The sequence below is a fragment of the Columba livia genome, chromosome 15, assembly GCF_036013475.1.
Source record: "Columba livia isolate bColLiv1 breed racing homer chromosome 15, bColLiv1.pat.W.v2, whole genome shotgun sequence".
NCBI lineage: Eukaryota > Metazoa > Chordata > Aves > Columbiformes > Columbidae > Columba > Columba livia.
In genome coordinates, this window is record NC_088616.1 from 12,813,753 (window position 1) to 12,841,740 (window position 27,988).

Genomic DNA, 27,988 nt, shown 5'->3' on the forward strand with positions numbered 1-27,988 from the left:
CCCGGCCCGCAGCCGCTCGTCCCGCCGCTCACGCCGCCGCCATGCCCGGAGCCGCCGGCCCGCGACCCCGCTCCGCCGCCTCCTCACGGCCGCCGCGGCCCCGCAGCCATCTTGGGGTCACATGACGCCGCGGCCTCTCACCTCACCACCCGGAAGCGAAGCCGGTTCCCTCCTCCTTTTCGGTTGTCCCTTTTTTATTAAATCATTGCCATTTCTTGACGTTTTTGAACGCGGGACGGGCCCAGCGGCGGCGCGGAGTCGCAAACCGAGGCGGGACGGCGAGGTGAGGCGGCTGAGGGGCGATGGCTGAGGGGCGACGCGGGGCATCTTGGGAGCTGTAGTTCTCTCCCGCCACAGGGGAGCGCTTTACGGCAGGACGTAACGGTGAAGGAAAGCGCGCCGCGTCCCTCCGCGCTTTGCGACAGAGCGAAGCGCGGGAGTGAGGGAGGTGAGTAAGGAGAGAACGGCGGGGAAACCGGGGGCGACACTGGGGGTACCGGGGAGGGGCTGCCCCAGGTGGGAAGAGCCCGGCTAGGGTCCGAGGGTGGTGGGGGTCCAGGTTGTGGCAGGCGGGGCCAGCCCGGGCCTGAGGGGAGGAGGCCTTGGCGGGGCAGGAAGCAGGTTGTGATGGGGGGAGAAGCTTCTCCAACTCCGTGCAGCTCTGAGGGGGCTGTGCCGGGCAGGGGATGCCCTGCGCCGGGCGAGGGACATTCAGCGATCGCTACAAGGAGGTTGGAGCCAGGTTGGGTTGGGCTCTGCTCCCCAGGAACAAGCGCCAGGAGCAGAGGAAACGGCCTCAAGTTGCACCAGGGGAGGTTGAGGTTGGATCTGGGAACAATTTCTTCCCCAAAGGGCTGTTGGGCATTGGAACAGGCTGCCCAGGGCAGTGGTGGAGTCACCATCCCTGGAGGGTTGAACAGATGCAGAGATGAGGTTCTCAGGGACATGGGCGTGGGGTGGGGAAACAGTTGGACTCAATCATGTTGAGTGTCTCTTCCAACCAAACTGATTCAATGATTCTCCATCCTTGGCAGGATCCAGCCCCAGGACAAGGCCACAGCACCATGTCTCTGCCCCATGGGAGCTGTCACCCTCTCCAGTGATGAACATCTCAGCAAGACTCTCGGCCACCCGCGGGGTCAGGATGCTGCCCCAGCGCCTCTTCTCCCGGGCCCCAGAGGACATGTCATTGCAGAGGATCCGGAAGGTTCTGTGCGTGGCTGAGAAGAACGACGCTGCCCGGGGGATTGCGGATCTGCTCTCCAACAGCAGGATGCGGCGGGTGGGAACACACCACATCTCCTTACCGCTTCCGCATGCACGTACGGGTCTGGCGTAGCTGCCTGGAGAGGATCAGCTCAGCAGCTGTGCAGCACAGTCCCGATCTCAGGTGTAGCCTGTGTTGCAGCCCCAGCCTGCTTGGCAGAGCTCGGCACAGGCAGTTCCCATCAGCATATGCAATATCTCGCACTGCTTTTGTCTCTGGCTGCTTCTGGCCATGCCAGGGTACAAGAGCAGCTTTTGTGGACAAACACCACTTGCCCAAATGTATTTGGGAGTCTCAGATCCCTTGTGCTTGTGACTTAAGTCCTGTTGGAGTTCAGCTCCCTGTGCCCGATCTGCCTTCTCCAGGCACTGAGCTCTGGTTGAAGGTTTCCCGTGTCATTCTTGGCTTTGCAGTGTCTGAAAAGGCTTGAGGAACTGAAACCAGCTGCTGACCTGTATCTCCCCATGAAAAAGCACCATTTCTGCAGCGTCAGCAATTGTCAGGGGTTTACTGAAGTTCACATAGTAAAGCAAAGATGGTCTGTGGTTTGGAGAAGAGTTCAAAGGTCTCTCCTTCTGCTGCTTTGTTGTGTGACCATTAACGGTTTGCATAATTACTTGGTATTTCCATGGTAAGGAACCAGAAGGTGCTTTTACACCATAATTATATTTGAATGAAAGGTGTTATTGAGATCCTGAGCGCTGACAATCCCAATCAAGGAAGATACCTCCCTTCTTCTGTTTGTCATCTGGAGCAGAACAGTTGTTCATCAGGAACATAACTGCCCAGCCCCATTAAACAAATCTGTTCCCCGCTCTTTGTAGTCACTATCAGTGGCGTGATAACCCCGATGCTTCCTTCAAGCCTGGTTTAAAATACTTTTACACTGGAAATCATCGTTTCAATGTCTCTATAAACGACACAGGCAATTTCTATGAGCTGCAGTACCTGGTTTGCATGTGCATGTCTGTGCTCTGCTGTAAAAGTGAGGCGGAACGGGTTTGGTTTCTGTTAGGAGCCAGAAGCTCATCAACTTTCCTTTTCCTTCTAGCGAGAGGGGTTTTCCAAGTTCAACAAGATCTACGAATACGACTACCAGATGTTTGGCCAGGTAGAATTTCCTTTCATTCTGCTGTTGGATTAGAAAAGTGCAAAATCCTGATTATTAAAAGCCATTTGTCAAAAGTTATGAAACCCATTGCCAGTGATGGGAACATTTTGTCCAAAGATGAGGAAATGTCAGATATTCTTTTCTTGGCTCAACCATTGACGTGTTTTCTAGCTTTAATTATTTCAACTTTATGGTTTTATATCAGCCAAACAAATATTGCCATTTAGAATTGGGAGCTTTTTCCAAAAATTGAGGATAAGTCCACAGATGTAGGGAGCGAAGAGCTTGTTGTGATCCATTAGCAGGAGGGAGGCGTCACTGATGTGTAAATTGAGAACTGTATCAAGGTCTTGGGGCTGTGGGCAGTTTTTAGCCGATGATGGGCACTAATTACCTCGCTGTGTCTCTTGCAGAGCGTGACTATGGTGATGACGTCCGTGTCTGGACACTTACTGGCTCATGATTTTAAGCTGCCGTTTCGCAAATGGTTGGTACTGGGGGGGGTTTGTCACCCTCTGCATTCAGCCCCAAGCTGGGAGGGACTCTGCCATTGCGTGCTGATGGGTGCCAAATTTTAGGTAGAATAGCAAAAATATTGTCTTCTAAGTGCTGAAAAACCCCAAAGTAATAATAGTGGGTAAAATCCATTAAGGCAGACCCAAGGAATTAACCAGATTCCAAAGCCTGATTGTTTTTTCGTGCTCTTTGTTGAAATAGGAGCTGTTGGGGGAAGTGAAGCGCTTTCTCCATCTTCCCTCCCCTTTGTTCCCTGTGCTTGAAGTAAGAAAAGTCGCTTGTTTAGGGCAGCCATCCAGATTTGCAGTTACCTCTGGTTGCTTTTCAATTCTATTGTTTTCAAGCGTAACTCAGCATTTCACGCAAACTTAAAGTTGTCTAAGACAAGGCCCATGATAAAGTATATTATTAATTCCAGCACTTGAACATCACTTCTTACAAGACAGCACCAGTTAGTGTCTCCCAACACGTTTTTGTTGCGCACTCTGTTTATCCTCTGTTTCTCAGGCACAGCTGCAACCCTCTGGCTCTTTTTGATGCTGAAATTGAGAAGTATTGCCCTGAAAATTACTTGGATATCAAGGTACATTGTTTTTAAGAGTTTTCCTGAAACTCTTGAGTTCAGAGATTAGTTCTACAAATATTGTCTCAGGCAGGAGGAGGATTGGACCTGTGTCCTTAACATCTGCGTTCCTAGAGCTTAGCAAATTCCTCCTGCTTTTCCTAGGACTACATACGCTGTTCATTTGTGACACTGAAAGGCTCCTGCTCATGTACAATTAACTGCAGTAAAGGAACAACGTCTTTGCTAAAAGTAAAAATTTTTTCCAACAAAGTGGAATTGGCAATTATGTCTCAAATTTACCAAAAAAAAAAATGACATTTTCAGCAAACTGATTGTGGTACAATCCGATCCAAACCATGTTTATTAACAGAGTCAGATGTAAATAAATGACTCAATTCTTTTGAAAGCTGCCTAATCTCATGAGAGACACAATTTCAAAATGTTATTGCAACAATCTATCTCTATGGATACACGTCGCATGTCATGTTCAGTCAGTGAGTCATTCTGAAATTAAATGACAAAGCAAGTGGTCTGGAATGTCTCACGTCTTACACTGCGTTGTTTTCTCGTCTCAGAGAACCCTGGAACGAGAAGTCCAGCAGTGCCAAGCTCTGGTGATCTGGACCGACTGCGATCGAGAGGGGGAGAACATCGGCTTTGAGATCATTCACGTTTGCAAAGCTGGTGCGTAGAGCATCTTCTGCATCAGAGTTCTGCTAATGTGCTGATGTAACAGGTATCGCTGCTCAGAGGCCATGTAACAGGCATGTTCTCAATCTTGCTGTGTCCAGGTTAAATATTTTGACTGTAGTTCTGATAAACATGTGGCTTTGATAGACCATAAATATATTCAGCTATTGGAAAGCTTAGAATAGTTTGACATCATGCTTTTTCAAAGCTGATTATTATTTGCTCCTTTCCATTGGCGTTTGAGTTGCTCTTTGATTTTTTTTCCTCTCTTGTCTAACAGTAAAGCCAAACCTCCAGGTTTTCCGAGCCCGTTTTTCAGAGATCACGCTTCACGCTGTCAGAACAGCCTGCGAGAACCTCACCCAACCAGATCAAAAGACAAGCGATGCTGTTGATGTCCGGCAGGAGCTGGACCTCAGAATTGGTACGTGTGCATGGAACAGCTTCGTTATCAGCATGTGGTTTATTGTCTGTAAGTGCTTGAGCTCCCTTAGGCTGCTGCACAAACAGGACGGCGTCCATCAGGCTCTTCCTCACTTCTCGTCTAACCACATTGAATACACATTGTTAAAGCCCAGCAAGGGGCAGTTTAGAAAAATCATGTGTTACTGTCTCCTCAACACAAGACAGAAATTCCCTCTGTGGTGTCATAAACCAGATTTTTAGACCAGATCCAACTAAATCACATCTCATGTTTTGCTGGAAAACACTCTTTGAAGCAGATGTTAGGCTTATAGCTCATGCAGCACTGACAAGCTACTGCAACTGAGTATTAAGCTTAGAGTAAAATTAATACTCAGAGTATTAAAAAGAACCATCTGAAATGTGTTTATCCTTCAACGTTGTTGTATTGAGTCCTGATGTTCGTTTTGTTTTCTCAGGTGCTGCCTTCACCAGATTCCAGACACTGCGTCTCCGGAAGATCTTCCCTGATATTTTAGCAGATCAGCTGATAAGCTACGGCAGCTGCCAGTTCCCAACGCTGGGGTTTGTAGTCGAACGCTTTAAAGCTATCCAGGCCTTTGTTCCTGAAGCCTTCTATAAAATAAAAGGTATGTTTTGGGCAAACGAGTCCTGGACTCCATTTGAAAGGGCTTGGTATGTACACAAAGTAAAAATATCAGGGCAACAAACAAACTGTGCAGCAGAGGGGGTTTCCTCTTTTTTTCCCATGACCACTAAGCAGAACTGAAAGGTTTCCCATTACTCTGGCCCCACTGCCTCTGTTGTATTTCTGTTGTATCGCTACTATTTCACTCCGATCTATTATTCTCCACAGTGACACACGATCACGAGGACGGCAGCGTGGTCTTCAACTGGAAAAGAAACCGGCTCTTTAATCACACAGCGTGCCTGGTCCTTTACCAGATATGTATGGAGGTCAGAAAGCTTGTAAATCGTTGTATAATCCAGCATCAGCCAAACATTTCCCCCAGCCACCTCGCTCGAGATGTTTAAAGACCAGTTTGTGTAAACTCTTAAAGAAAGTTTTGCTTTGTTTAGGATCCGGTAGCGACTGTTGTTGAGGTTGGGAGCAAGCCAAAGAGCAAATGGAGGCCCCTGCCCCTGGACACTGTGGTATGTTTGAACTCTGATGAAAGGACTTATCGGAAAGAAGCTTTGAGCAGATATTTTACTCACCATTTTGAATGATGCACAAACACTTTTTTTCTGGCTCCTCCCAATGCAGGAACTTGAAAAGTTGGCTTCCCGCAAACTGAAAATAAACGCGAAAGAAACCATGAGAATAGCAGAAAAACTCTATACTCAAGGGTAAGAAAGGAAGACTTGGCTTGGTAAACTTAATTATTTCAAAAAGAAACGGCCTTTAGTCCAAAATGAGAAGTATCTCGGAGCACCTTGAAGTGTTTTCCTGTCTTTTTTTCTTAAGGTTCATTAGCTACCCCCGAACTGAGACCAACATTTTCCCCAAGGAGCTGAACCTCTCGGCTTTAGTGCAACAGCAGACGCAGGACCCAAACTGGGGAGCGTTTGCACAGAGGATTTTGGATCAGGGTGGGCCAACTCCTCGGCGTGGAACCAAATCAGACCAGGCTCACCCTCCCATTCACCCCACAAAATATGCTGCAAACCTCCAGGTGAGTTTAACAAAGCCAGAGAGAACTGGGTGATTTGTATTGCTGGATAAATAAAGATAGGAGTCTTAAGAATATTGTCATTAGCACAATATCATCACCTGAAATCCCACTGTAATTTCTTGACCTCTCGTTAACACCAGAGGACACTGACCCTCTTTTTCTGTTTGATATTAGGGCAGCGAGCAGAGACTCTATGAATTCATTGTGCGCCATTTTTTGGCTTGCTGCTCTCAGGATGCCAAGGGACAGGAAACAACTGTAGAGATCGACATTGCTAATGAGCGATTCATTGCTCAAGGACTAATGATCCTGGCCCGAAATTATCTGGAAGTCTATCCTTACGAGAAGTGGAGTGATAAGGTGAATACCCTGAATAATGTATATGGGAGAGGCTAAAATACTGGGAGCTTAAAATCGCACTTCACCGACAGCTTCAGACCCCTCTGCAGAGTATTCTGTGACAATTCCTGCCCCACGGGCTGTTTCCCCCAGAGTGATCTCTGCTGAAAACCTGTGCAGCTTTATTGGGCCAGCTTTGGGGAGATTCTTCCCCTTCTGACACTGCAGCAGAGACCACACAGGGCTGTGGGGTTGACTTTACTCACCCAGAGGAGCCGCAGTCGCTGTTCCGTGGGCTCTGGCAGCTCATTCCTGGCTAATCCCATGGGCCCTGAGCCTGGATCTCCTCCAGAACAGGGTGCTGCTCTCTGCCCTGCCTTGCCCTTAACGTGACGTTTTGCCTTCAGCGCAAACAGACCAGGAGGCAGTTTTAAAGAGATTCTCCTTCCCTTCAGGTTATCCCACTGTATCAGAAAGGGTCTCGCTTTCAGCCCACTACGGTGGAGATGGTGGATGGGGAAACCAGCCCTCCATTGCTCCTCACGGAAGCGGATCTGATTGCTCTCATGGAGAAACATGGCATTGGTCAGTATTGGCAGCGTGGCCTTTTGCTTTTGGGAGAACTTTGCTCATAAGTTTCTCCTCAACTTGTCTAACACCAGTTCTGTCCCACCCGCAGAGTAGGAAATTCTCAAAATGTCACTTTTGAGAGGAAATCACTTAAATGTAGAGAACAAAGGGGTTGTAGAGACCTGCAGGCAAAGTCCAGAGATCCTGAGGAGCCTGCAGAGTGCCTCCAGTCCCACAGAGATGTGCGATCTAGGGCGCAGGCTGTGCCTGCCAGCGCATTGTTGGCCTCAGTGCCTGTGGGACACGAGGGCAGTGCTGCTCCTGACCATCGGTTGTCTCCTTCTCCCTTTAGCACCTCGCATTCTGCAACAAGCACAGGGGAAGTCACTTCTTGGCATCTAACTGGGCTCAAACTCATCTGCTTTCAGGGACTGATGCCACTCACGCTGAGCACATCGAGACGATTAAGACGCGGATGTACGTGGGCCTTACAGCAGATCAACGGTTCCTGCCAGGCCACCTGGGCATGGGGCTGGTTGAAGGTAAGGGCAAAGCCAGTTTTGGAAGGTGGCAGGTTCCTTACTTGCTCCTTTGTTTCGCTTACCATGCAGTGTGTTCCTCAGGCTACGATTCCATGGGCTACGAGATGTCCAAGCCTGACCTTCGAGCTGAGCTGGAGGCTGATCTGAAACTCATCTGTGAAGGGAAGAAAGACAAATCAGTAGTGTTGCAGCAGCAGGTCCAAAAGTACAAGCAAGTCTTCATCGAAGCTGTGGCCAGAGCCAACAAGTGAGTCGTGTCTTCACCCTCTTCCACTTGCTTTGCTGTTCTGGGAGGTGCTGGTTCCTCTGGAGTGGGATCCTGTCACACTCTTTCCCTGGAGCTCTGCCCGGTCTGTGTGGGCATTTGCACGGGGAGGGATGACTCGCAGCCTGGCACGCTGTCGTGAGTCAGTGCCAACTAACTGCTCATCTTGTTTTAAACTCTTTAAGATTAAATTCAGAGCTGGCTGAAGGAGATGGTGACATGCACTGACCTTTTTCAAGTTGTACCCTCACCTACCCTGTTCCAGAGACACAGTGCTGAGTCTCCACCAGTCAACATGCTGGTGGAGAAGCTCAGAGGGGCTGCATGTGGGGCAGCAGGCCCTAATTCACCACAGTGCCTGGTTGCTCTTTGCAGAGGAGACACACAAGATGTTCTGCGTGTTGTTTTTTATAGGTTGGACCAGGCCCTTGCTCAGTATTTTGGAGAAGCCGCAGAAATTGCAGAGCAAGAGGAGGTCTACCCAGCAATGCCTGTTTCCGTTCGGAAGTGTCCACAGTGCAACAACGACATGGTCCTGAAGACCAGAAAGAACGGCGGGTTGGTGATCTTCCCTCTTGTAGAACATAGCCTGCGGTGATGGTTTATGTTTTTCTAGGTGTTGTTCGTTTACCTGCCTTCTGCAGCAAGCATGAAAGCTTGAGCTGCAGCTAGCTAACTCCATCAGCTGTGTAAGCTGTGTGGACTCAACCAAACCTCTCCCTCGAGTACGTATTTGCCCTTAAAATTTGCTGTTTTGGTCATTTCTGGTTGCTGAGAAGACGGGAGAAGATCACTGACTGTCTTGACTTTGCCTCTTTCTCATCGGTGCCTCTGTTCCCCGGCAGGTTCTATCTCAGCTGCATGGGCTACCCAGCGTGTAAAACTGCGGTCTGGTTTCCCGATTTTGTGCTGGACGTGGCCAGGGATGAGAGCGTCTGTGCTGTGTGTAAACCGCATCCAGTTCACAGGTAGGTCATACCAATTATCCTGTGGGGAAATGCAGCCCCTTGGACATTGCATGTCAGCTGTCAGGGCCAGACTTCCATGGACTGGGCAACCGTTTTCCACTTGGATCTTGGTGAGCTGGAGCAGCACTTTCATGGCTTGGGGATGGAAAAAAGAGGGGTTGGGGAAACTTAAGTATAGCAGAATTTAAAAAATGAAACATGAAAATTCAAGTCCAAATCGAGGTCTGTTGGTGACAAGTGACATAAACTGGGAGACTTTTATTCTTCCTTTCCTTTCAGGCTGAAGTTTAAATTCAAGAGAGGCAGCGTTCCACCCGTGATGCCCCTGGAGTTTGTTGGTTGCATTGGGGGCTGCGACGAGATGCTAAAAGAGCTCTTGGACCTGAAGTATTTACACAGGTCGTCCCAACCCATGTCAGCATCCAACCAGCAAGCAAACCGCTTGCAGGTCAGCAACTCCAGCAGGGCTGGCGGTGACAACCGGCACACAAGGGGGACCACAAACCTTGCAGCAGGACATCTGCTCTCCTTGAGCTCCACGAGAACACCCAGACCTGCTCCTTCAGCCGCTCCAGACGACGGGAACAATGCCGTGGTGTGCAACTGCGGGAACGAAGCCCTGCTCCTGACTGTGCGCAAGGAAGGGCCCAACCAAGGCCGGCAGTTTTACAAATGCAGCGCCAGCACCTGCAACTTTTTTCTTTGGGCTGATCAGCACTCAGAGGACAGAAGCGAGGTGGCTCCGCGGGGCTCTGCGCTTCCCCGGCCCTTTGCGGGAAGGGGCCCAGCAGAATTCCAGCGCCCAGGAGGAGGGAGAGACCCAGGGCTCTTTGGAAGCAACAGCTCTGGTTCAAGAGGCGGCACGGTCTGCAAGTGCGACCAGCCAGCCATCACACGCACCGTCCAGAAGGATGGGCCCAACAAGGGGCGGCAGTTCCACACCTGCTCCAAACCCCGAGAGCAGCAGTGTGGCTTCTTCCAGTGGGCAGACGAAAACGTGGCGCCAGGTAAGGCTGGGCGTGGGCGAGACACGAGGGTTGGAGGCTGTTCTTGGAGCTAAACACACTCCTCACACATGCATAATGCTACTGCAGCATGGCAGCTCTTGTAGCAACTCACACATTTAACAGACTTCAGGATTTTTTTCTTCAGAACAGCTGTCAGCAGCATTATAGCACTTCAAATCTTGCTGGTAACAGCCAGGTCTGGCTTACCTCCCCACATACTGGTGGATGTGTCCCCATAGCACACATCTGCTGAGCTCTGAGCTGGATGCTTTGCTTCTGCGTGCCATAAGCTCGAGTGTCTGTCTGTCCGTGACTTGTCGGATAAAGCCCAGTGCTCTTTCCAACAGTCTGTTTGGGAATTTGTCCTCCCAAATGACGGTGCTCAGTTTGTAAGAGCTGTTACTGACTCAGTACAGGGTTGAAGCAGCAGCACCGCTTTTGGAGATCTCAAACCCCATTCTGTCACACCAGGGAAACCACGCTGCTCCTTCTGCTCTAGTTTAGGGATTCAGTGACAGGCCAAGTCTTTCTGAAGCTTTGATCAGAGCTGAGAAACTGAGCGTGGCTGCTGTGGAAAGGTGCTGAAAACAAGTACCCATAAAAAAACATAATCACCAAATAAGGTTGCAAAAGGTAGAGCACTGACACAAAGGGACAGGAAGCAAAGTATGAAGTGGAGATATGGTCTTGAGGGAGATCTTCAACACTGGCCTGCTCCTCCTTAGACATTAGGACCTAAAGGGGTAGAATCAAGTTTTCAAAACTCCTTAAACCCCAAGTTTTCCTCTGGCACGTGTTGTTGTTTCTGCCTCAGCTGTAGACCAGGGCTTGCAGCCAGGCAGAGCCATTTCCCCTCTTCTGTTCCAACATTGCTGTATTGCTGCAGGACAAATGGGTAACGTTTAATTGTTGAGACAAACCTGAAGCAAGTGCAGTTCCAGGAACAATCTGAGTGGCTGGGATAGTAAAATCATTGATCCTCCATTTCGAACTTCTGTTTCTCTACCTACTTATATTTTCAAAGGTACTTAAACACAAGTTGTTTCGCTCTAGGGCCGTCTGGAGATGTCTCTTTGAATGACTTTGGCAGCAGTGGATACTCCAGATGGTTGGGAAGTAAAACCAAGAGACCAAGTGGTCTCTCCTCAGGAGCTACTGCCAAGAAACCACGGACCTGTAGCGTTTGTCACCAGTCCGGCCACACAAGGAAAACCTGTCCCCAAAATCACTGAGCCTTGGCAGACACATCTCTGGGGAGCCTGAAAGGTCCAGGGTCATGAGCTGCTACAGGAGCAACTGCCGCTGAAAGGAACTGGAGTTGAGAAACGAGCCTGGCGAATGGTTTCTGGAAGGGCAGGTTGCAGGACGCTGCTGCCAAGGGAGACCATCCTCCTGCAGGAGTTCCATGCCTGGGCAGTGAGGGTTCCACCAGCTCTGAAAGGTGGTTCTGCTGCTGCTGTCAGCCTTTGTTTTCAGCTGCTTTTCTGCTGAGCAGATTGGGATAGTCTAAACATTTCAAAGAAGCGTTTGGAAACTGAATCCGCAGAGAAAACAGCGCTGGAGCTTGTCCACCTGCAGCTCCCACCACGCTGGCATTTCTACACATCTGTTTTAGCCGATGAAGAGCTGGGCCATAGCTGCCAGGACAGACACCGCGGCTGCTTCTTGCCTCTTCTCATTCCCAACCTTCCACAGTGTGGAATTTTATTTTAAGTTCCCTTCCAAGTTGACGTCACCTGAGCAACATTCCCATTTCTTTCTTGTCCCCGTGCCATACCACTTACCTTGGTTGTCCCCAGCCGGGTAGGATGGCCAGGTGCGGAGAAGCAGGATCTGGAATCTCAGCTGCAGGGCTCAGAAAAAGCCTTCAGTTTAGGCAGCTCCTGAATTTGAAGCTGAGTTCTTCCTCAAACCTTGAGATGTGCCTCTGTGATGCTGCTAGCTAATGGAAGTTATTTTTGTCAATAAGTTTCTTATTAAACGATTATTTAATTTTCACATTTGATACAGTGACATCTTAATTCTGCCTTATTATTTCTTCCTACTTAAAATAGTTAAACTATTACTGTAAAAGCATCCACTCAAATCTTGCTCTTTCCACTCACTCATCGGAACAATACAGAATCTTGGCAGAAACTCCCCACAGTGATTTAGAACTGAGCTGCAGGGGGTATGGAGAGTGGTTTTATCTCATCGGCTGCAGCGTTGCTTCCCCGGGGAAGGGCAGGCAGCTGCCTGAACCGGATGGGAGGTTCCGTTTTCCTGCACTTCATTTATACTGAACTCCCCGGGATGCCAGGCTGCCCCCTCCCGCTGTACAAAGCCAGGAGATCCACGAGATTCCTGTGTACACTTCTGCCAGAGGACAGCGTTCAGATTTTTGCCCCCAATGCTGCTCCTTTGGGACACAGCGGTTCCCTGAGTCAGCACCGAGGTGACATGCAGAGAATGTTTAATGCTGCAGCAGCCCATCACTATCGGCTCTAAATCTATGGAGTAAGGTCAGAACTCGGGTTGCATTTCCCTGGACCCCTCACTCCCACGATAAAACAGCTGCGGCCTAAAAATACAGACCTGCCGGCTAAAATAACAGGATTACACGGCTTTGTAATGCAATCACTGAGCTGGCAAAAGCACGGCAGGAGCCCAGAGACAGGCAACAGCAGTGGGAAGCGTTTGGGCAGCAGCCGGGCAGCATTTGGGTGACACAAATCAGCTGTTTCCAGCTTCCCATGTCCAAGCCTGCTCAGCCTTCAGGCAGAGCTGCCCGGTAAATGTGTCCAGAGGACTCATGTACTGCAGCCAGTCACTCTGCAGGCACAGGGGTTTGGAAAAGGAGGAGGAAGGTCTGGCAGGATGGGTCTGACCCCCACCAAGCTCTCTGTGCAGTGGGGGGACACCCTGGGTCGTTTTTGGGCACTTGACCACAGCTGGAGCATCACTTCAGCCCTTATCACAGGAAAGGAGACAAACAGCCAACACAAGAACCAGTATGCACAGGAAAGGTTTATTCTCATCACTGACACCTGGGAAGTGGTTTGGAGGAACAAATTAAGTAATTTCAGACTGGGAGGAAAAGCACTTTTTTTCCCCCTCCCATAAACAAGATGATAACTGTAAATAAAACTAATCCACAACAGCTGCTCACATCGAAGCCCGCAGGACTTCTCCATCTCCACCAGTGTGCAAAAACAACTCTTCCCATTAAATACAATAATATATTCCTTCGCCTTGGGACTACAGCCAGAACCAAAGCCTACTAGCAGCCACTCAAAGGAAAAAAACCAAGACAAAATACACAAACAAAACATACCTTCTGAATAAAAAGCACAAACCGCTTCAGTTCATGCGAGCACTCTGCTCAGAGCATCATTCCTGCCCCGTATGACGGGGCTCTGGGGGAACAGGACCCCCAGACAGCAGCAATACTTGTGAAAAGGTCACTGGACAGGCTGGATGGGGACATGTGGATCATTGCAGAGCAGCCAGTACCACAGAGGGACACTGGCAGTGTCCCGCCTGCAGGGGAGGGGACACGCAGCCCCACTGCAGCCTCCCCTGAGGGACCCACACCAGGAGCTTCCTGGGGGTTGGGCACAATCCTCCTGGTACCGCCTGTTTTGGGACACCTTCCAGCAAAACCGCATGGTGGGACAAGGGCCAGGAAGCCCTGTCACTGCGCTGGACACGCATCCCTTCCTCAAGGCAGAGCCGATTCGGGCAGAACACAAAGGTAGGGCTGAGCTTGCCCCTTTCGCAGCTGAAGAGGTTTCCAAAGAATAACCCGCCAGCCCGTTTGCTATGGCTGTACCTCCAAGTGCCCAGACAACCCCCCAGGTCATCGCTTGGGCAATGTCCTGCAGACAATGAGGCTCCCACCCCGTCCCAAATGCCAGCTGAGGCCATGGCACAGTGACACCAAGCGCCCAAGGGGACACCGCAGCCCATGGGGGCTGCAGGACACAGCAAGAACCTGCTCCTGTCAGCTCCGTCTGGTCTCGGAGCGCGAGGGGAGCCCCAGAGCTGGGACAGGCAGGGAACACTGGGAAACAGACACCAAACATGCTCCTCATCGGCTCCCAGCAGACAGGACTCACCTGCAGGTACTCGAGGCGTGGGCTGCGCAGAGCCTCCCGGGGAAAGGCTCCTCACGCCACCATCCGCCTCTGCTCTGTCTGTTTTATTCAGACAGAAAATAGTTTGTTTTGTTTTGTTTTTCTCATAAAGTGCAAAAACTTCGCCTCTTACTGACCAGTCAACTAGAAGCATCACAGCCCTCGCAGCGGGGAGCAGCAGATGGGTGAGGAACACCCTACGTTTGGGAGCTCCCGATGCACCTGTCATTTCTCCGTCAGCAGGAGCTCCGGCTCAGATACGGCCCTGTAGAGCATGAAGCCCATCTCATCGATTTCCTCCTCCGACAGCTCACAGAACAGGTTGATTTTGTGGTTGAAATAGGAAGGCAGGACCCCTCTCTCCAGGTAACCCACCAGCTCCTCAAGCACCTGCTGGAACCTGTCAGCAAGGTCTTCTTCTGCCCAGTCCGTGCTGGCAGCACTGAGGTGAAGGATGACATGGGTCAAGGGGCTACCAGCGAGTTTGTGCAGGGCGGGATAAGTCTTGCAGATGTTGTTCAGGATGCAGAGGCAGCACTGCCGAACGCCCGAGTCACCAGCATCCAGCTCCTTCAGCGCTGAGACCTCCGCCCTGTAAAAGCTCTCAAGCCAGAGGTTTTCTACCAGTCCTTCAGGAGGAGCAGCCAGAAGAATCTTGTCCTCCATTTCCACCACTGGGAAGAGGGTGATGCTCAGCTCGACCTGATCATGTTTGACTTCCAGCTTCAGCTCCTGGGAGGCCACCACAGGGTGGATGACGCTCCCCAGCAGGCTGCCGATGGCCGGCCAGTTGATGGAGGCCACTAGCAGCTTGTGGAGTGTCTCGTTGAGCATGTTGGAGGAGAAGTACCGGCCCACGATGAACCTGTCCCAGGGGCTGCACCCACGAGGGAAATACTCCAGATCAGTCCTCTTGATCATCCAGTACTGGGGGTTCCTCACCACCGTGTCCTCTCCTGGGATGAGGCTCCAGAGCGCGGTGTCGAGGACCACGGGCAGCATGAGGTGGACGTGGTCGGCTGTGAGAGCCCTGAGGCCGTCGAGCAGGGGACCACTGAGGAAGAGGCTGCCGAAGGGCAGCTCCGGGCACTTGTTCCGAAGGAAGTTCTGCAGTTGGGCACAGATGCTCCTGGCCAGCTGCAGGACAAGGCATGCTTGTGCCTCGGGCACAGACAGATGGTTGCTGTAGTGGGAGAGGAGCTTCTCCTGCAGCGTGAGGCAGCGTGGAGGGCTGGACTCCAGACGAGGGGTCTCTGGTGGGGCAGGGCAGACCCTGGGCCCTGTGAGAAGGGAATGGAACAGAGGGGAGGGACAAGTCATAGCTCTGACAAGGACACCCACAACCTGTAGCAGCTTCTCCTGCTACAGCTGAAGGGGAGGGATGGGCTCGGTGATCAGCTCCCTGTCCACCTCTCTGGATGTGAGTGAACCTGGCGTTGCCAAGAGGGGCACCGCCACGTCCTCTGACCTACACAGCACTTCTCAGCCAAGGCAGGGCCCAAACCGACCTCAAAACCCAACAGCACCCAGTCCCGTCCCCCAGCAAGAGACGGGTAAACCAGGCGAAGCACCAGCAGCTGCGCAGGGGACTCCCTGCCAGGGTCCCTGCGAGTCTCAGCCCCACTGGTTGTCCCTGCTGTGTCCAGGCAGATCCAGCCTGCCCCGATGACAACCCGATCGCTTGAGTCCTGGGAATGATCCCACTCCAGGTCTGGTATCTCAGGACCTGCTCTGCGCTAAGATGGGCTGCTTTTCCACTTGCAAAAACACAGAATCAGAATTGCTTTGGTTGGAAGAGACCCTCAAGATCCTCGAGTCCAACCATTCCCCCCGGCACTACCCCATGTCCCTGAGAACCTCATCTCCGTCTGTTCAACCCCTCCAGGGATGGTGACTCCAGCACTGCCCTGGGCAGCCTGTTCCAATGCCCAACAGCCCTTTGGGGAAGAAATTGTTTCCAATATCCACTCTAAACCTCCCTTGGCCAACTTGATGCCATTTCTACATCTATCTCTGCAGACAGCCGGACAAGGCAGCCTTTGTCTGCGGCAGCTCCCGAGTGCACCTTCCTCTGGGCACAACAGACGAGCACAACAGACACTGCTCCAGAGAAAACAAAGCCCCGGCAGCCTCCACCACGCCACAGCAGCCGAGACACCCAGGACGTTACTGGAGGTGCTGATACCGCAGACATTGCCTAAAAAGGGCCACAGCTCGGAGTCCTCCCAAGAGGGAGGGGACAAACATGTCAGCTTTCCCATCACTGACCTAAAAATAACACGGAGCTCCCAGGCTGCCAGGAGCAGTGGCACAGCCAGCCCAGAGCACATCAAGGTGATCGTCCCGGCTGTAGCAGGAACTGGCACCGTCAGCCTCACCTGGCACCGGCGGACGAGCCGGAGAGAGCAGCGGCTCGCTGAGATCTTCCCTTCTCTGCTTCGGGGGGGGGTTTGGGGTCGCCTTGATCAAGGCCAACTCCGGCCAGCTCTCCTCCAGGGTCTTCTGCTCAGCTTTGGGATCGCCCTCATCACGAGGGCTGGTGGCTCGGTCTATCAGCTGGAGGGAAGGAAAACATTATTATCTCTGAATGTTTCTCTAAGGTCACACCCTGAACTAACCACAGAATGGTTTGGGTAGAAGGGACCTTCCCAGCTCCCCCAGTGCCCCCCCTGCCATGAGCAGGGACATCTTCACCAGCTCAGGTTGCTCAGAGCCCCATCCAGCCTGGCCTGGGATGTCTCAGGGATGGTTCATCCACCTCCTCTCTGGGAACCTGGGCCAGGCTCTCACCACCCTCAGGGTAAAAATTTCTTCCTCATGTTTAGCCTGAGAGGGGACAATAGTCCCTCTGGTCACACACGGGTTGACACAGCCCCAGACAAGGCTTCTACTCATAAAAACATACAGTGTAGGGGGCCACAAAGCTGCATGTTTTCTTCCCACAGGTTTTACGTGGGCAACAGTCAGATGCCCAAATGTGAATTAAGCCCAAGGTGCCTTTCTTGATGGGATGCCATATCCCAAATGTGTGATGTTCCAGGAGAAATGGGTGTCGGGCTGCCTGTGCCCTGCAGGGCAGGAACCAGCAGAGCTCTGTACCCACGATGCTGCCACCAGCACCAGCAGCATTTCTGCCAGACCCCATGGACCAGCTGGGGAACAGCCAGCGAGGTTTGCAGTGCATCTTTGCTGCAGCCAGAGAGTAAAGCAGTTCTGAGCCCCAACAGCAGCCATACCAGCCTTACCCGCTTCACGGCCAGGGTGGCGATGGCCAGCACAGCCGCACCGGTGACACCCAGCACCAGCCTGGCGTTGGCCAACAGGAGGTCGAGGACACTGCCCAGCCCGTTGTCCTCCTGCCGCTTGCCCCGCTGCCGTGTGAACTCGGCCATGGTCACCCTGTGGAGAGAAGCAGTGGGGGGTCACCCAGGGTGGGAGACCTGCCTCCCCGGGGGACACAGAGCCCGCAGGATTGAAGGGTTTGGGGAACGGGGATTTCTACCGGCCCTACCGCTCCCTTCCACCGCCGGGGCAAAGGCTCCCGCCGCCGGGACGCTCGGGTGCAGCGGAGGAGCAAGGGTCACCCTGGAGAAGGGTCACCCACTCCTCGCTCGGCCCTGCCGCAACAGCTTCCGGAGGAACAGGTGGCGCAGAGCGAGGGGTCGGTACCGCGGCCCGCGCCTCCGGGAAGGACCGGGTCGGAGCCTCCCGCGCTGCCAAGGAGAGGCGGCCGGGCAGCGGGGACAGCGCCCGGGGGCCGCCTCCGAGCCCCGACTCGCTCAAGGGCAGGAGCGGAGCGAACCCGCCCGCAACCCCCGCTCGCCCCTATCCGCATCCGCCCCCCCTGCCCGCACTCACCTCCGCGCTGCCGGCGGCCTGCGCGTGCCGGCGCGCCCCGCAGCCCCCGGTGCGACCCCAGCCAATAGGGGCGCGGCGCGGCGCGGCCCCGCCCACCCGCGCTCGGAAGCAGAACCCGGTTCCGCGCCCCTCTCCCGCCGAGCGTCACCGCCGGGGCGGGGCCGGGCGCTGAGGGGGCGGGGCCGGGCGGGGCGTGCGGCTCCGCCGGGTCCCTCCGCCCTTCCGCCGGCAGCGCCATGGCGGCCACCGGGGTCCTGCCCTTCGTCCGCGGCGTAGATCTCAGTGGCAACGACTTCAAGGTGCGGGGAAGGAACGGGGGACACTGGGGGAGGGAGGGATAGCCCGGCCCCAGGTGATCCTGGGTCCCTACACCGCAGGGCCGGTCCCCGCAGGCTCAGCTTCCCCGTCCCGGTCCCCTGGGGCTGGGCGATGTCTCCCCCCCGGTGCTGTTCCTGTCTCCAAAACGGGGAGGCTCATCTCGGGGAGCTTTGGCCCCTGACCCCAAAGCCACTACAGGGCTTGGCGATCCCTGACCCCCCCGTCCCTACAGCTGGGCAACCTCTCCCCCAACCCATGGGGACCCAGAGAGGTCGGTGATGGTGGCCCCCCCCAGGGCCAAATCCCATGAAACTGGACGATCCCAACCACCCCCAGCTCCTGATCCCATAGGACTCAGTGGTCCCGGTCCCATTCCCCGCCAGTTCCCAATCCCATGAAACTGGGTGATCCTACACCCCGCAGCTCCCAATCCCGTAAAACTGGGCGATTCCATCTCCCAGTCCCATAGGACCCCATAAGATCCCAGTCCCATCCCACAGACCCCAGTCACCACCTGCCCTCACAAGGCTGGTCACACTGGGTGCCCAGGTCCTCACCCCACTGGGGCAGGTGGTTTTCTCACCCTCCTCCTCCTCACAGGGCGGCTACTTCCCGGAGCATGTGAAGGCGATGACCAGCCTGCGCTGGCTGAAGCTGAACCGCACGGGGCTCTGCTACCTGCCTGAGGAGCTCGCTGCCCTCCAGAAGCTGGTGAGCAGCACGTTTTGGGGGCTCCAGGGCTCCTACAGGGGCTGTGGGGTCAGATGGGGCCCTGCGCGGCGCTGCCGGGAGCCCGGTGCCTGCCAGGCTCGTGGCTCATCAGCGGATGCTCTGGTGTCTAATAATAGGGCTGAGCTACAACGTGTGGTTGAAATTGGATGCAGGAGCTGTTAGGAGTGGGGTTGAGACAGACTTGTACTGGGTTTCACCTTGTTTTCCTAGAAAACCAGACTAAACCCCATACTTAGATCCTTTGCCCTTTAATAGAAGGGAAGAATGAAGGTTTAGCATGGGGAGGATTAAGGTTTTGAGGCTTTTTTTTCCTCCTCCTTTGCTAAAAGATATAAAGAGCAGCAGCTGGCAGCTGCCTGGCTTTGCTTTTTTAGGCAGCTCAAGCTTTGTGCATGACCAGGCCCTTCGTGGAGTCCATCTCTGAGCTTTGCTTTGGCGGCGTCCTGCAGCACGTTATGGACATCGTTAAATCAGCGTCACACAAACACAACACTTAAAATGCTGCCAAAAAGTCCTCGTCACCGTGCTGGGTGCACCATGCTTGGCGACAGCAAGCGGGGAAGCCCTTTGTGCTGCTCAGAGCTGGGCTCCCCCCCTCCTGCCAGGTTTAAACCCAGCATCTTGCCCCCAGTCTGCCAATTCCTATTTTCCTGAGCAGGTACCAGCTGGTGATACCCAGAGAAAAACAAAGATTTCCTTGCTGGTCCCCACATACCTGCCTGTGTCCAGATCACCCAGTGAGAAGCGTTTCCAGGAACTGGGGGCTGTTTGCTGGGGGGTTGTATGGGGCTGCAGCAGCCCAGAGCACCCCGAACCCCGCGGGTGTCCCAGCCAGGTCTGCCCCGAGGATCAAGGGGTGCGGAGGCAGTGTGGGCACACTGGGACCAGTTTGAGACTGGGAGCATCCCAGCATCCTTGTGTGGGTCAGGGCTGAGCTCACCCCATGCCCCACAAGCCCCCAGCTCCCCTGGGATCCAGGAACCCCCCATTGGCATGGGGGCCCGACCACAGCCCTGGCTCCTGTCTCTGCTCACCGGGGTTCTCTGGGGTTCCCCACAGGAGCACCTCTCCGTGAGTCACAACAGCCTTACCACGCTCCATGGTGAGCTCTCCGGCCTGCCCTGCCTCCGGGTAAGTGTCCCGCCTTCCTGTGTCCCACCTGCATCAGCGCTGGTGTCCCCAGGCACCTCGCAGGTTCCGGGGACACCCCAGGGTCATCCCTGGCCACACGAGGGGCTCAGCAGGCAAGTGGCTGCAGTTCTGCCTCTCTGTCCCCTTCCAAGGCCATCGTGGCTCGTGCAAACAGTCTGAAGAACTCGGGGGTCCCCGATGATATCTTCCAGCTGGATGACCTCTCAGTGCTGGTAGGTACAGAGTCTCCTCAGTTAATGCAAGAGCCAGCTCAGGCTCCTGGGTCCTGGTCCTGGTCCTCAGTGGCCCCTTGTGCCCTTTTGGGGAGCACAGTGGGGCTGAGGAGCATCCAGGGTGTAAATCAGGGCTCAGTGCTCCCCAGCTCCCTTCAGCTTTTGGGTGTGGGGCAGAGAGTGATGCCTGTTTGCCCCAGGACCTGAGCTACAACCAGCTCACAGAGTGTCCCCGGGAACTGGAGAATGCCAAGAACATGCTTGTCCTCAACCTCGGCCACAACAGGTGGGTCTGGGCCAGGGCAACCATCTCCCCCTGGTCATGGCTGCTTTCATCCATACCCCTCTCTTCACTTTGCTCCCTGCCCCTCTCCGGGGGGAGCCCAGGGCTGGTGCGGGTTCTGGGCAGCCCTGAAGATCCCCATGTCCCCGCAGCATCGAGACCATCCCCAACCAGCTCTTCATCAACCTGACGGACCTGCTCTACCTCGACCTGAGCGACAACAAGCTGGAGAGCCTCCCGCCGCAGATGAGACGCCTGGTTCACCTCCAGACCCTCATCCTCAACAACAACCCCCTCCTGCACGCACAGCTCCGGTAAGGCCCTCGCTTTCCAGGCTGGATCCCACAGTTTCGGGGCTGGGCCGGGTTCCTGGTCCAGCCCTGATGCCGTCTCTGCCTCGTGGCTCTCCCTGGCATGCAGACAGCTCCCGGCCATGACGGCCCTGCAGACCCTCCACCTCAGGAACACCCAGCGCACGCAGAGCAACCTGCCCACCAGCCTCGAGGGGCTGGTGAACCTGGCAGGTAGGACTGGGGTGTCCACTCCCACTGGGCACGGGGATTTCCGGCTGGTGGCATCACCCCGTTGTCTTCCTCCCCAAGATGTGGACCTGTCCTGTAACGACCTCAGCCGTGTCCCCGAGTGCCTTTACACCCTGGGCAGCCTGCGGCGCCTCAACCTCAGCAGCAACCAGATCACGGAGCTGTCGCTCTGCATTGACCAGTGGACCCAGCTGGAGACCCTCAACCTGTCCCGCAACCAGCTCACCTCCTTGCCTGTACGTCCCTGCCCACATGTGGGGTCCCTGCCCGTGTCTCCGTGCCCCCAGGTTCTCCCTCACCCCCCATCTCCTTCCACAGTCGGCTATCTGCAAGTTGACCAAGCTGAAGAAGATGTACCTGAACTCCAACAAGCTTGACTTTGATGGGATCCCCTCAGGCATCGGCAAACTCGCCAACCTGGAGGAGTTCATGGCGGCCAACAACAACCTGGAGCTCATTCCTGAGAGCCTGTGCAGGTCGGGGACAGCCCACAGCTGGATCTGTTCTGTCCCCAAGAGGGGACACAGAGGCTGTGTGGTGACACAGGGTCTGTGAGTGTCCCTGAATGATGTGGCCTTGGCCTGGCCCTTCACCATCCTCTGTGTCCCTCAGGTGCTCCAAGCTCAGGAAGCTGGTGCTGAACAAGAACCGCCTGGTGACGCTGCCAGAGGCCATACACTTCCTGACGGACGTGGAGGTGAGAGCCCACCACCCACGTCACCATGGGCTGGGGCCACCACAGCCCCCACCTGGCCCTGGGACCCCAGGGTTGGATGGGACAAGGTGAGGACAGGGAATCTGGGGGCCAGTATACGAGTCTGGCAAACGGCTCAGCCCAGGCAGGAGGTAATTTGGGGCTCTTTCTGCATCTCCTCACCTCACTGAAGCCCAGGGTGCTGCAGGGGTCTCCCATCCCACCCCACACCCTCAGCATCGCCATGTTTCAGAGCAGTGAGGTCTCCTGTCCCCTCCTTGGCAGATCCTGGACGTGCGAGAGAACCCCAACCTGGTGATGCCCCCGAAGCCGGTGGATCGCACGTCGGAGTGGTACAACATCGACTTCTCCCTGCAGAACCAGCTCCGCCTGGCCGGAGCCTCCCCGGCCACTGTGGCGGCCGCTGCCGCAGGCAAGTGTGCGGGGACGTGGGGACAGTCTCTGCCTCGGGGCTGGGGTACGAGCCACGCCCCTGGCATTGCCCCAGGGCAGGTATGGGTGTCCCAGCTGCCCCTCACCCCGTCCCCACATCCCCAGGGAGCAGCACCAAGGACCCTCTGGCCCGCAAAATGCGGCTCCGGCGCCGCAAAGACTCAACCCAGGATGACCAGGCCAAGCAGGTGCTGAAGGGAATGTCAGACGTGGCCCAGGAGAAGAACAAGAAGATAGAGGTGGGGTGTGGGGGTGGAGAGCAGCCCCACAGTTTCCCTGGCCCACCCCAGGTGGGACCCCATTGTCCCCAGCTTAGTGACCTGTCCCCATCCCCGTAGGAGAGTGGGGAGGCGAAGGCACCAGACCTGAAGACGCGCCGGTGGGACCAGGGGCTGGAGAAGCCGCAGTTGGACTACTCCGAGTTCTTCAGCGAGGATGTGGGGCAGCTGCCCGGCGTCTCTGTCTGGCAGATCGAGAACTTCGTGCCCACACTGGTGGATGAAGCTTTCCACGGCAAGTTCTATGAGGCCGACTGCTACATCGTGCTCAAGGTGCCCAGCCAGGACCAAGGGTCCCCCATGTCCCCAGCCCAGGGCCGTGGCCATCCCCTCTCACACCCCATCTCTCCCCAGACCTTCCTGGATGAGAACGGGTCCCTCAACTGGGAGATCTACTACTGGATCGGGCAGGAGGCCACGCTGGACAAGAAGGCCTGTTCTGCCATCCACGCCGTCAACCTCCGCAACTACCTGGGGGCCGAGTGCCGCAGCATCCGGGAGGAGATGGGAGATGAGAGCGACGAGTTCCTCCAGGTGACACCAACCCCCGGCCCCCCATGCCCCCCCAGCCCATCCATTCCCACCCTCACCCCCTCCCTGCCCCCAGGTCTTCGACAATGACATCTCCTACATCGAGGGTGGCACAGCTAGTGGGTTCTTCACTGTCGAAGACACACAATATGTCACCAGGTACCGCTGGGGACAGGTGCTGGTGCTGGGGGGGCACGTGGGGCGGGGGGTGCCCCATGTCCCACTGTGGCTGTCTCTCCCCCAGGCTGTACCGTGTCTATGGGAAGAAGAACGTCAAGTTGGAGCCGGTGGCACTGAAAGGGACATCGCTGGACCCCAGGTGAGCAGTGAGGGGACACAGGGGGACTGTGTGGGGACAGGGTGCTGGCAGGGGCCACCCAGGACATTGTAGGGAGGGGGTTCAGCCCACTCCACTCTCTCCTGACCATCTTCTCACCTCTGTGTCCTCCAGGTTCGTCTTCCTCCTTGACCATGGCCTCAACCTCTTTGTGTGGCGCGGGCGCCAGGCCACGCTGAGCAGCACCACCAAGGCCAGGTAGGGCTGGTCAGGGGGCTTGGCGGGGGGCTGCGGGGAGCCCCCCTGCCATCTCATCCGCTCTTGCCACAGGCTCTTCGCCGAGAAGATCAACAAGAACGAACGGAAGGGCAAAGCGGAGATCACGCTGCTCACCCAGGGCCAGGAGCCCCCTGAGTTCTGGGAGGTGCTGGGGGGGCAGCCTGAGGAGATACGGCCCTGTGTGCCCGATGACTTCCAGCCCCACAAGCCCAAGCTCTACAAGGTGGGGACGCACCATCTGCGGGGCCGTCAGTGCTGCCAGGGCCCTGCAGCCCCCCTGACCCCCATCCTCTTTCCCTTTGCAGGTCGGCCTGGGCCTGGGGTACCTGGAGCTGCCCCAGATCAACTACAGGCTCTCAGTGGAGCACAAGAAGAGGCTGAAGGCAGATCTGATGCCGGAGATGCGGCTGGTAGGATCACAAAATAGTTTGGGTTGGAAGGGACGTTCAAAGCTCCCCCAGTGCCCCCCCTGCCATGAGCAGGGACATCTTCACCAGCTCAGGTTGCTCAGAGCCCCGTCCAGCCTGGCCTGGGATGTCTCCAGGGATGGTTCATCCACCACCTCTCTGGGAACCTGGGCCAGGCTCTCACCACCCTCAGAGGCAAAAATTTCTTCCTCATGTCTGAGCTGAATCACCTCCCTCGACCTGTTGGCCGTGCTCTTTCTGATGCAGCCCGAGATACAATTTGCCTTCTGGGCTGCAAGCACCCATTGGTGGCTCATGTCCCATCTTTCATCCACCAGTAGCCCCAGGTCCTCTCCACAGCGCTGCACTCCCACTTTGACCAGTGCAACTGGTTTTGTGTCCCCTCTGCCTCCAGCTCTGCCCTGGGAGGGGCAGGTTTGGCCAGCGTGGGGCATGCTCTGCCCTTCCTGGTTGTTTCTTTGGGAGCAGGCAAGCGGGGCTTTTTCCAACCAGGGATGCCTGACCTGTGTCCCCACCGTGCTCACAGCTGCAGAGCCTGCTGGACACCCAGAGCGTGTACATCCTGGATTGCTGGTCCGACGTCTTCATCTGGATCGGGAGGAAATCCCCGCGGCTGGTGCGGGCGGCGGCGCTGAAGCTGAGCCAGGAGCTGTGCGGGATGCTGCACCGGCCCAAGCACGCCATGGTCACCCGCAACCTGGAGGGCACCGAGTGCCAGGTACGGCAGCGACGTGCCTGCAAACAGGGAGGGAGACCTGGGGACAGACCCCTTGATGGGATGCTGTGTGCCAGGCAGCGTGTTGTGACCCGGGGTCCATTACTTGGGTCTCGAGTTAGGTCTTCAAGTCCAAGTTCAAGAACTGGGATGACGTCCTGCGCGTGGATTACACCCGCAACGCTGAGACGGTGCTGCAGGAGGGCGGCCTGGCCGGCAAGGTCCGCAAGGACGCCGAGAAGAAGGACCAGATGAAGGCGGACCTGACGGCACTGTTCCTGCCCCGCCAGCCCCCCATGCCCCTCAGCGAGGTAGGGCTGGGGACCGTCCCTTGCGACCCCCTGGGTGGTGATGGAGGGGCTGGGTGGCTGTGGGGTGATGGAACATGTGGGGCTGCAGGCGGAGCAGCTGATGGAGGAGTGGAACGAGGACCTGGACGGCATGGAGGGCTTTGTGCTGGAGGGGAAGAAATTCGCTCGGCTGCCTGAGGAGGAGTTCGGCCACTTCCACACCCACGACTGCTACGTCTTCCTCTGCAGGTGACACCTGGCTTGTCCCCTCCCCAGGGCTGCTGGGCCCCCTTCTCCCTGCCCAGATCCCCAACCTGCCCCATCCCTCACATCACCCTTTGTACCCTCAGGTACTGGGTGCCAGTGGAGTACGAGGAGGAGGAGGAGAAGAAGAAGAAGGGTGAAGGCAAAGGGGAGGAGGATGGTGAGGAAGAAGAGGAGGAGAAGCAGCCTGAGGAAGACTTCCAGTGCATTGTCTACTTCTGGCAGGGCCGGGAGGCCTCCAACATGGGCTGGCTCACCTTCACCTTCAGCCTCCAGAAGAAGTTCGAGAGTCTCTTCCCCGGCAAACTGGAGGTGATGCCGCTTTGCCTCCCTGCTCCCCTCTGCCCTCGCTGCCCCCCCGGCTGAGGGCTGGGGAGTGGCAGAAGAGATGGGGGTGCAACTGGGGCTTGGGGTTGCTTTTGGGGGGGTTCCTGCTGACACCCACCCCTTGGCCAGGTTGTGCGTATGACACAGCAGCAGGAGAACCCCAAGTTCCTCTCGCACTTCAAGAGAAGGTTCGTCATCCACCGCGGCAAGCGGAAGGAGAAGACCAGTCCACCCCAGCCCAGCCTCTACCACCTCCGCACCAACGGGGGGGCCCTCTGCACCAGGTGAGCCCAGCACCCATGGGTGCCAGCCCCCAGGCAGGGGAAGTACCGGTGGCCACAACTGCCCCAGCTCCTGCTGACCAGACCTCCTGGGCTTTTTTTCTAGGTGCATCCAGATCAACACAGATGCCGGTTTGCTCAACTCCGAGTTTTGCTTCATCCTCAAGGTACCGCTCATGGCTGAGCATCCCTGAGGATGCTTGTCCCCCTCCCTGCTGGGGTGGCTCTGACCCCTGTGCTCCCCCCAGGTGCCATTTGAGAGCACAGACAACCAGGGCATCGTCTACACCTGGGTGGGCCGGGCAGCTGACCCTGACGAGGCCAAGCTGGCTGAGGACATAATGAACCAGATGTTTGATGACTCCTACAGCAAACAGGTGAGCGGTGGGAACACACAGTAGGGCTCGGTGCCAGCTTACCTGGGGGACAGTGACCAGCAGGGCAAGGGACAGCCAGGCTCAGCCCATGCCTGTCCTTGCAGGTGATCAACGAGGGAGAAGAGCCTGAAAACTTCTTCTGGGTTGGTATCGGCAGCCAGAAGCCCTATGATGAAGACGCTGAGTATATGAAGCACTCCCGTCTCTTCAGGTGGGTCCTGGCCCAAAAGAGGCTGTTTGGGTCTGTGCTGGGTCCCCTTCCTCAGCCTGGCTGCCCCTTTTCCAGGGGCTGAGTCTTCCCAGGACATGGCTCCCCACGCCAGGCAAAGCCCTTCTCCCAACTCTGTCTGTCCTGAGCATCAACCAGCTGAAGCGGCTCCTCCAGCACTTCCCTTTGTGAGCAGAGTCCTGACAAACTCATGTCTTTGATGCAGTTCCCCTCTGGCTCTTCCCACAGGTGCTCCAATGAGAAGGGCTATTTCTCCGTGTCTGAGAAATGCTCCGATTTCTGCCAGGATGACTTGGCTGACGATGACATCATGCTGCTGGACAACGGGCGGGAGGTGAGGCCATCCTGGGTGCGGGGGCAGTGTGGCAGGGGCCAGATCTGCCGGTGGCTCCATCAGCTGAGCCCGGTGTCACCTCCTTCCCGCAGGTCTACATGTGGGTGGGCACCCAGACCAGCCAGGTGGAGATCAAGCTGAGCCTCAAGGCCTGCCAGGTATGGACCCCCTCCTCCTTGCTGCAGCAAGGGGGCAAGATTTGGGCTTCATCTCCCCTCAGAGCCCAAATCCTGCCCTAAGCACTGCGGTGTGGAGCTCCCAGGCTGGGGGGACAGCAGTCCTGGAGGGGGGTGAGTGTCGGGGACTGCCACTGCTATGCTCCCCTCCCAGGTCTACATCCAGCACATGCGCTCCAAGGACCCCACGCGGCCTCGCAAGCTGCGCCTGGTGCGGAAAGGCAACGAGCCCTGGCCCTTCACCCGCTGCTTCCATGCCTGGAGCGCCTTCCGCAAGCCCCCCGCCTAAGTAAGGGCTGGGGGCACCCAGAGCTCCGGTCACAGCCACCATGGCACTGCCAGACCCCCCGGCACTCTGCGCTGCCGCACACGCCTGCGCCCAACAAAGCACGACTTGGAGCCGCTTCTCCCCAAGCTGGGGCCAGCAGGGAGCACTGGGGCTGTCCCTCTGTCCCCCCTGCTCAGCCCCTTCCCAAGGAAGGGGGGAAGCAGATGGGGGAGCATGGGTCCCCGTTACCCCCTGCTTGGGGACGCTGCTGCCCCCAAACCAGTGCCAAGATCCTCCTGCAACTGGGGGACAGGAGCATTTCCCAGTTTGGGTGGGAGGATGCTTTGCTGAAGAGCAGTGGGTGTGGGGGGTGAGGGGCTCTCAGCCCTGGGTATTAGAGCAGCTCTGCTCTCTTGGGGGGCACTGGACCCCAGCCCATCAATATCATATCAATAAAGGCAGCATTCCCCCCAAGGCCGTGCCAGGCTCTGACTGCGCCCGTCTCACTCCCAAGCGGGGTCCCCCCAGTCTGATCCTGCTCCTCCACAGCTCACAGGGTGGGGGGCATCCTGGCACCCCCACCCCCAGCTCCAAGCCCACTGCTGAGGCTCCCCAAATACCTGTGGCCCAGGCAGA

The 27,988-nt window shown here is 56.0% G+C and overlaps 3 protein-coding genes across 5 annotated transcripts; 2 read left to right on the top strand and 1 right to left on the bottom strand.

The window, feature by feature from the left end:
- The first annotated feature begins 121 nt into the window (after positions 1-121).
- On the top strand, positions 122-11,937 carry TOP3A (DNA topoisomerase III alpha). The gene is made up of 21 exons (XM_065031288.1): positions 122-283; positions 358-448; positions 1,035-1,282; positions 2,319-2,378; positions 2,792-2,865; positions 3,402-3,477; positions 4,035-4,143; positions 4,430-4,573; positions 5,031-5,201; positions 5,429-5,529; positions 5,653-5,727; positions 5,840-5,922; positions 6,041-6,248; positions 6,423-6,608; positions 7,043-7,172; positions 7,586-7,699; positions 7,781-7,946; positions 8,379-8,522; positions 8,810-8,932; positions 9,212-9,939; positions 10,993-11,937. The coding sequence occupies exons 1-21, from the start codon at positions 122-124 to the stop codon at positions 11,169-11,171; spliced, it is 3,372 nt and encodes a 1,123-aa protein (XP_064887360.1). The 3' UTR covers positions 11,172-11,937.
- A 990-nt stretch (positions 11,938-12,927) lies between these two features.
- MIEF2 (mitochondrial elongation factor 2) lies at positions 12,928-18,058 on the bottom strand. Of its 2 annotated transcripts, none has more exons than XM_065031301.1 (4): positions 17,913-18,058; positions 17,300-17,453; positions 16,433-16,610; positions 12,928-15,334 (listed from the first exon to the last, which is right to left on the bottom strand). In XM_065031301.1, exons 2-4 carry the CDS (start codon positions 17,444-17,446, stop codon positions 14,280-14,282), a joined length of 1,380 nt encoding a protein of 459 aa, XP_064887373.1. In that variant the 5' UTR covers positions 17,447-17,453; positions 17,913-18,058; the 3' UTR covers positions 12,928-14,279. The 2 variants fall into 2 exon arrangements, with proteins under 2 accessions (XP_064887373.1, XP_005504533.1); XM_005504476.3 differs by lacking the exon at positions 17,913-18,058 and adding an exon at positions 17,566-17,898.
- Positions 18,059-18,074: 16 nt separating this feature from the next.
- On the top strand, positions 18,075-27,826 carry FLII (FLII actin remodeling protein). Of its 2 annotated transcripts, none has more exons than XM_065031286.1 (30): positions 18,075-18,211; positions 18,831-18,941; positions 20,022-20,093; positions 20,246-20,326; positions 20,527-20,612; positions 20,762-20,923; positions 21,030-21,133; positions 21,212-21,387; positions 21,470-21,627; positions 21,764-21,848; positions 22,131-22,282; positions 22,408-22,537; positions 22,637-22,849; positions 22,931-23,110; positions 23,184-23,266; positions 23,352-23,426; positions 23,559-23,642; positions 23,715-23,886; positions 23,969-24,073; positions 24,618-24,809; positions 24,929-25,117; positions 25,206-25,345; positions 25,447-25,672; positions 25,817-25,971; positions 26,075-26,135; positions 26,217-26,345; positions 26,450-26,556; positions 26,803-26,908; positions 27,001-27,066; positions 27,239-27,826. In XM_065031286.1, the coding sequence occupies exons 1-30, from the start codon at positions 18,149-18,151 to the stop codon at positions 27,371-27,373; spliced, it is 3,798 nt and encodes a 1,265-aa protein (XP_064887358.1). In that variant the 5' UTR covers positions 18,075-18,148; the 3' UTR covers positions 27,374-27,826. The 2 variants fall into 2 exon arrangements, with proteins under 2 accessions (XP_064887358.1, XP_064887359.1); XM_065031287.1 differs by having other exon boundaries at positions 22,131-22,278; positions 22,404-22,537.
- Positions 27,827-27,988: the final 162 nt, after the last annotated feature.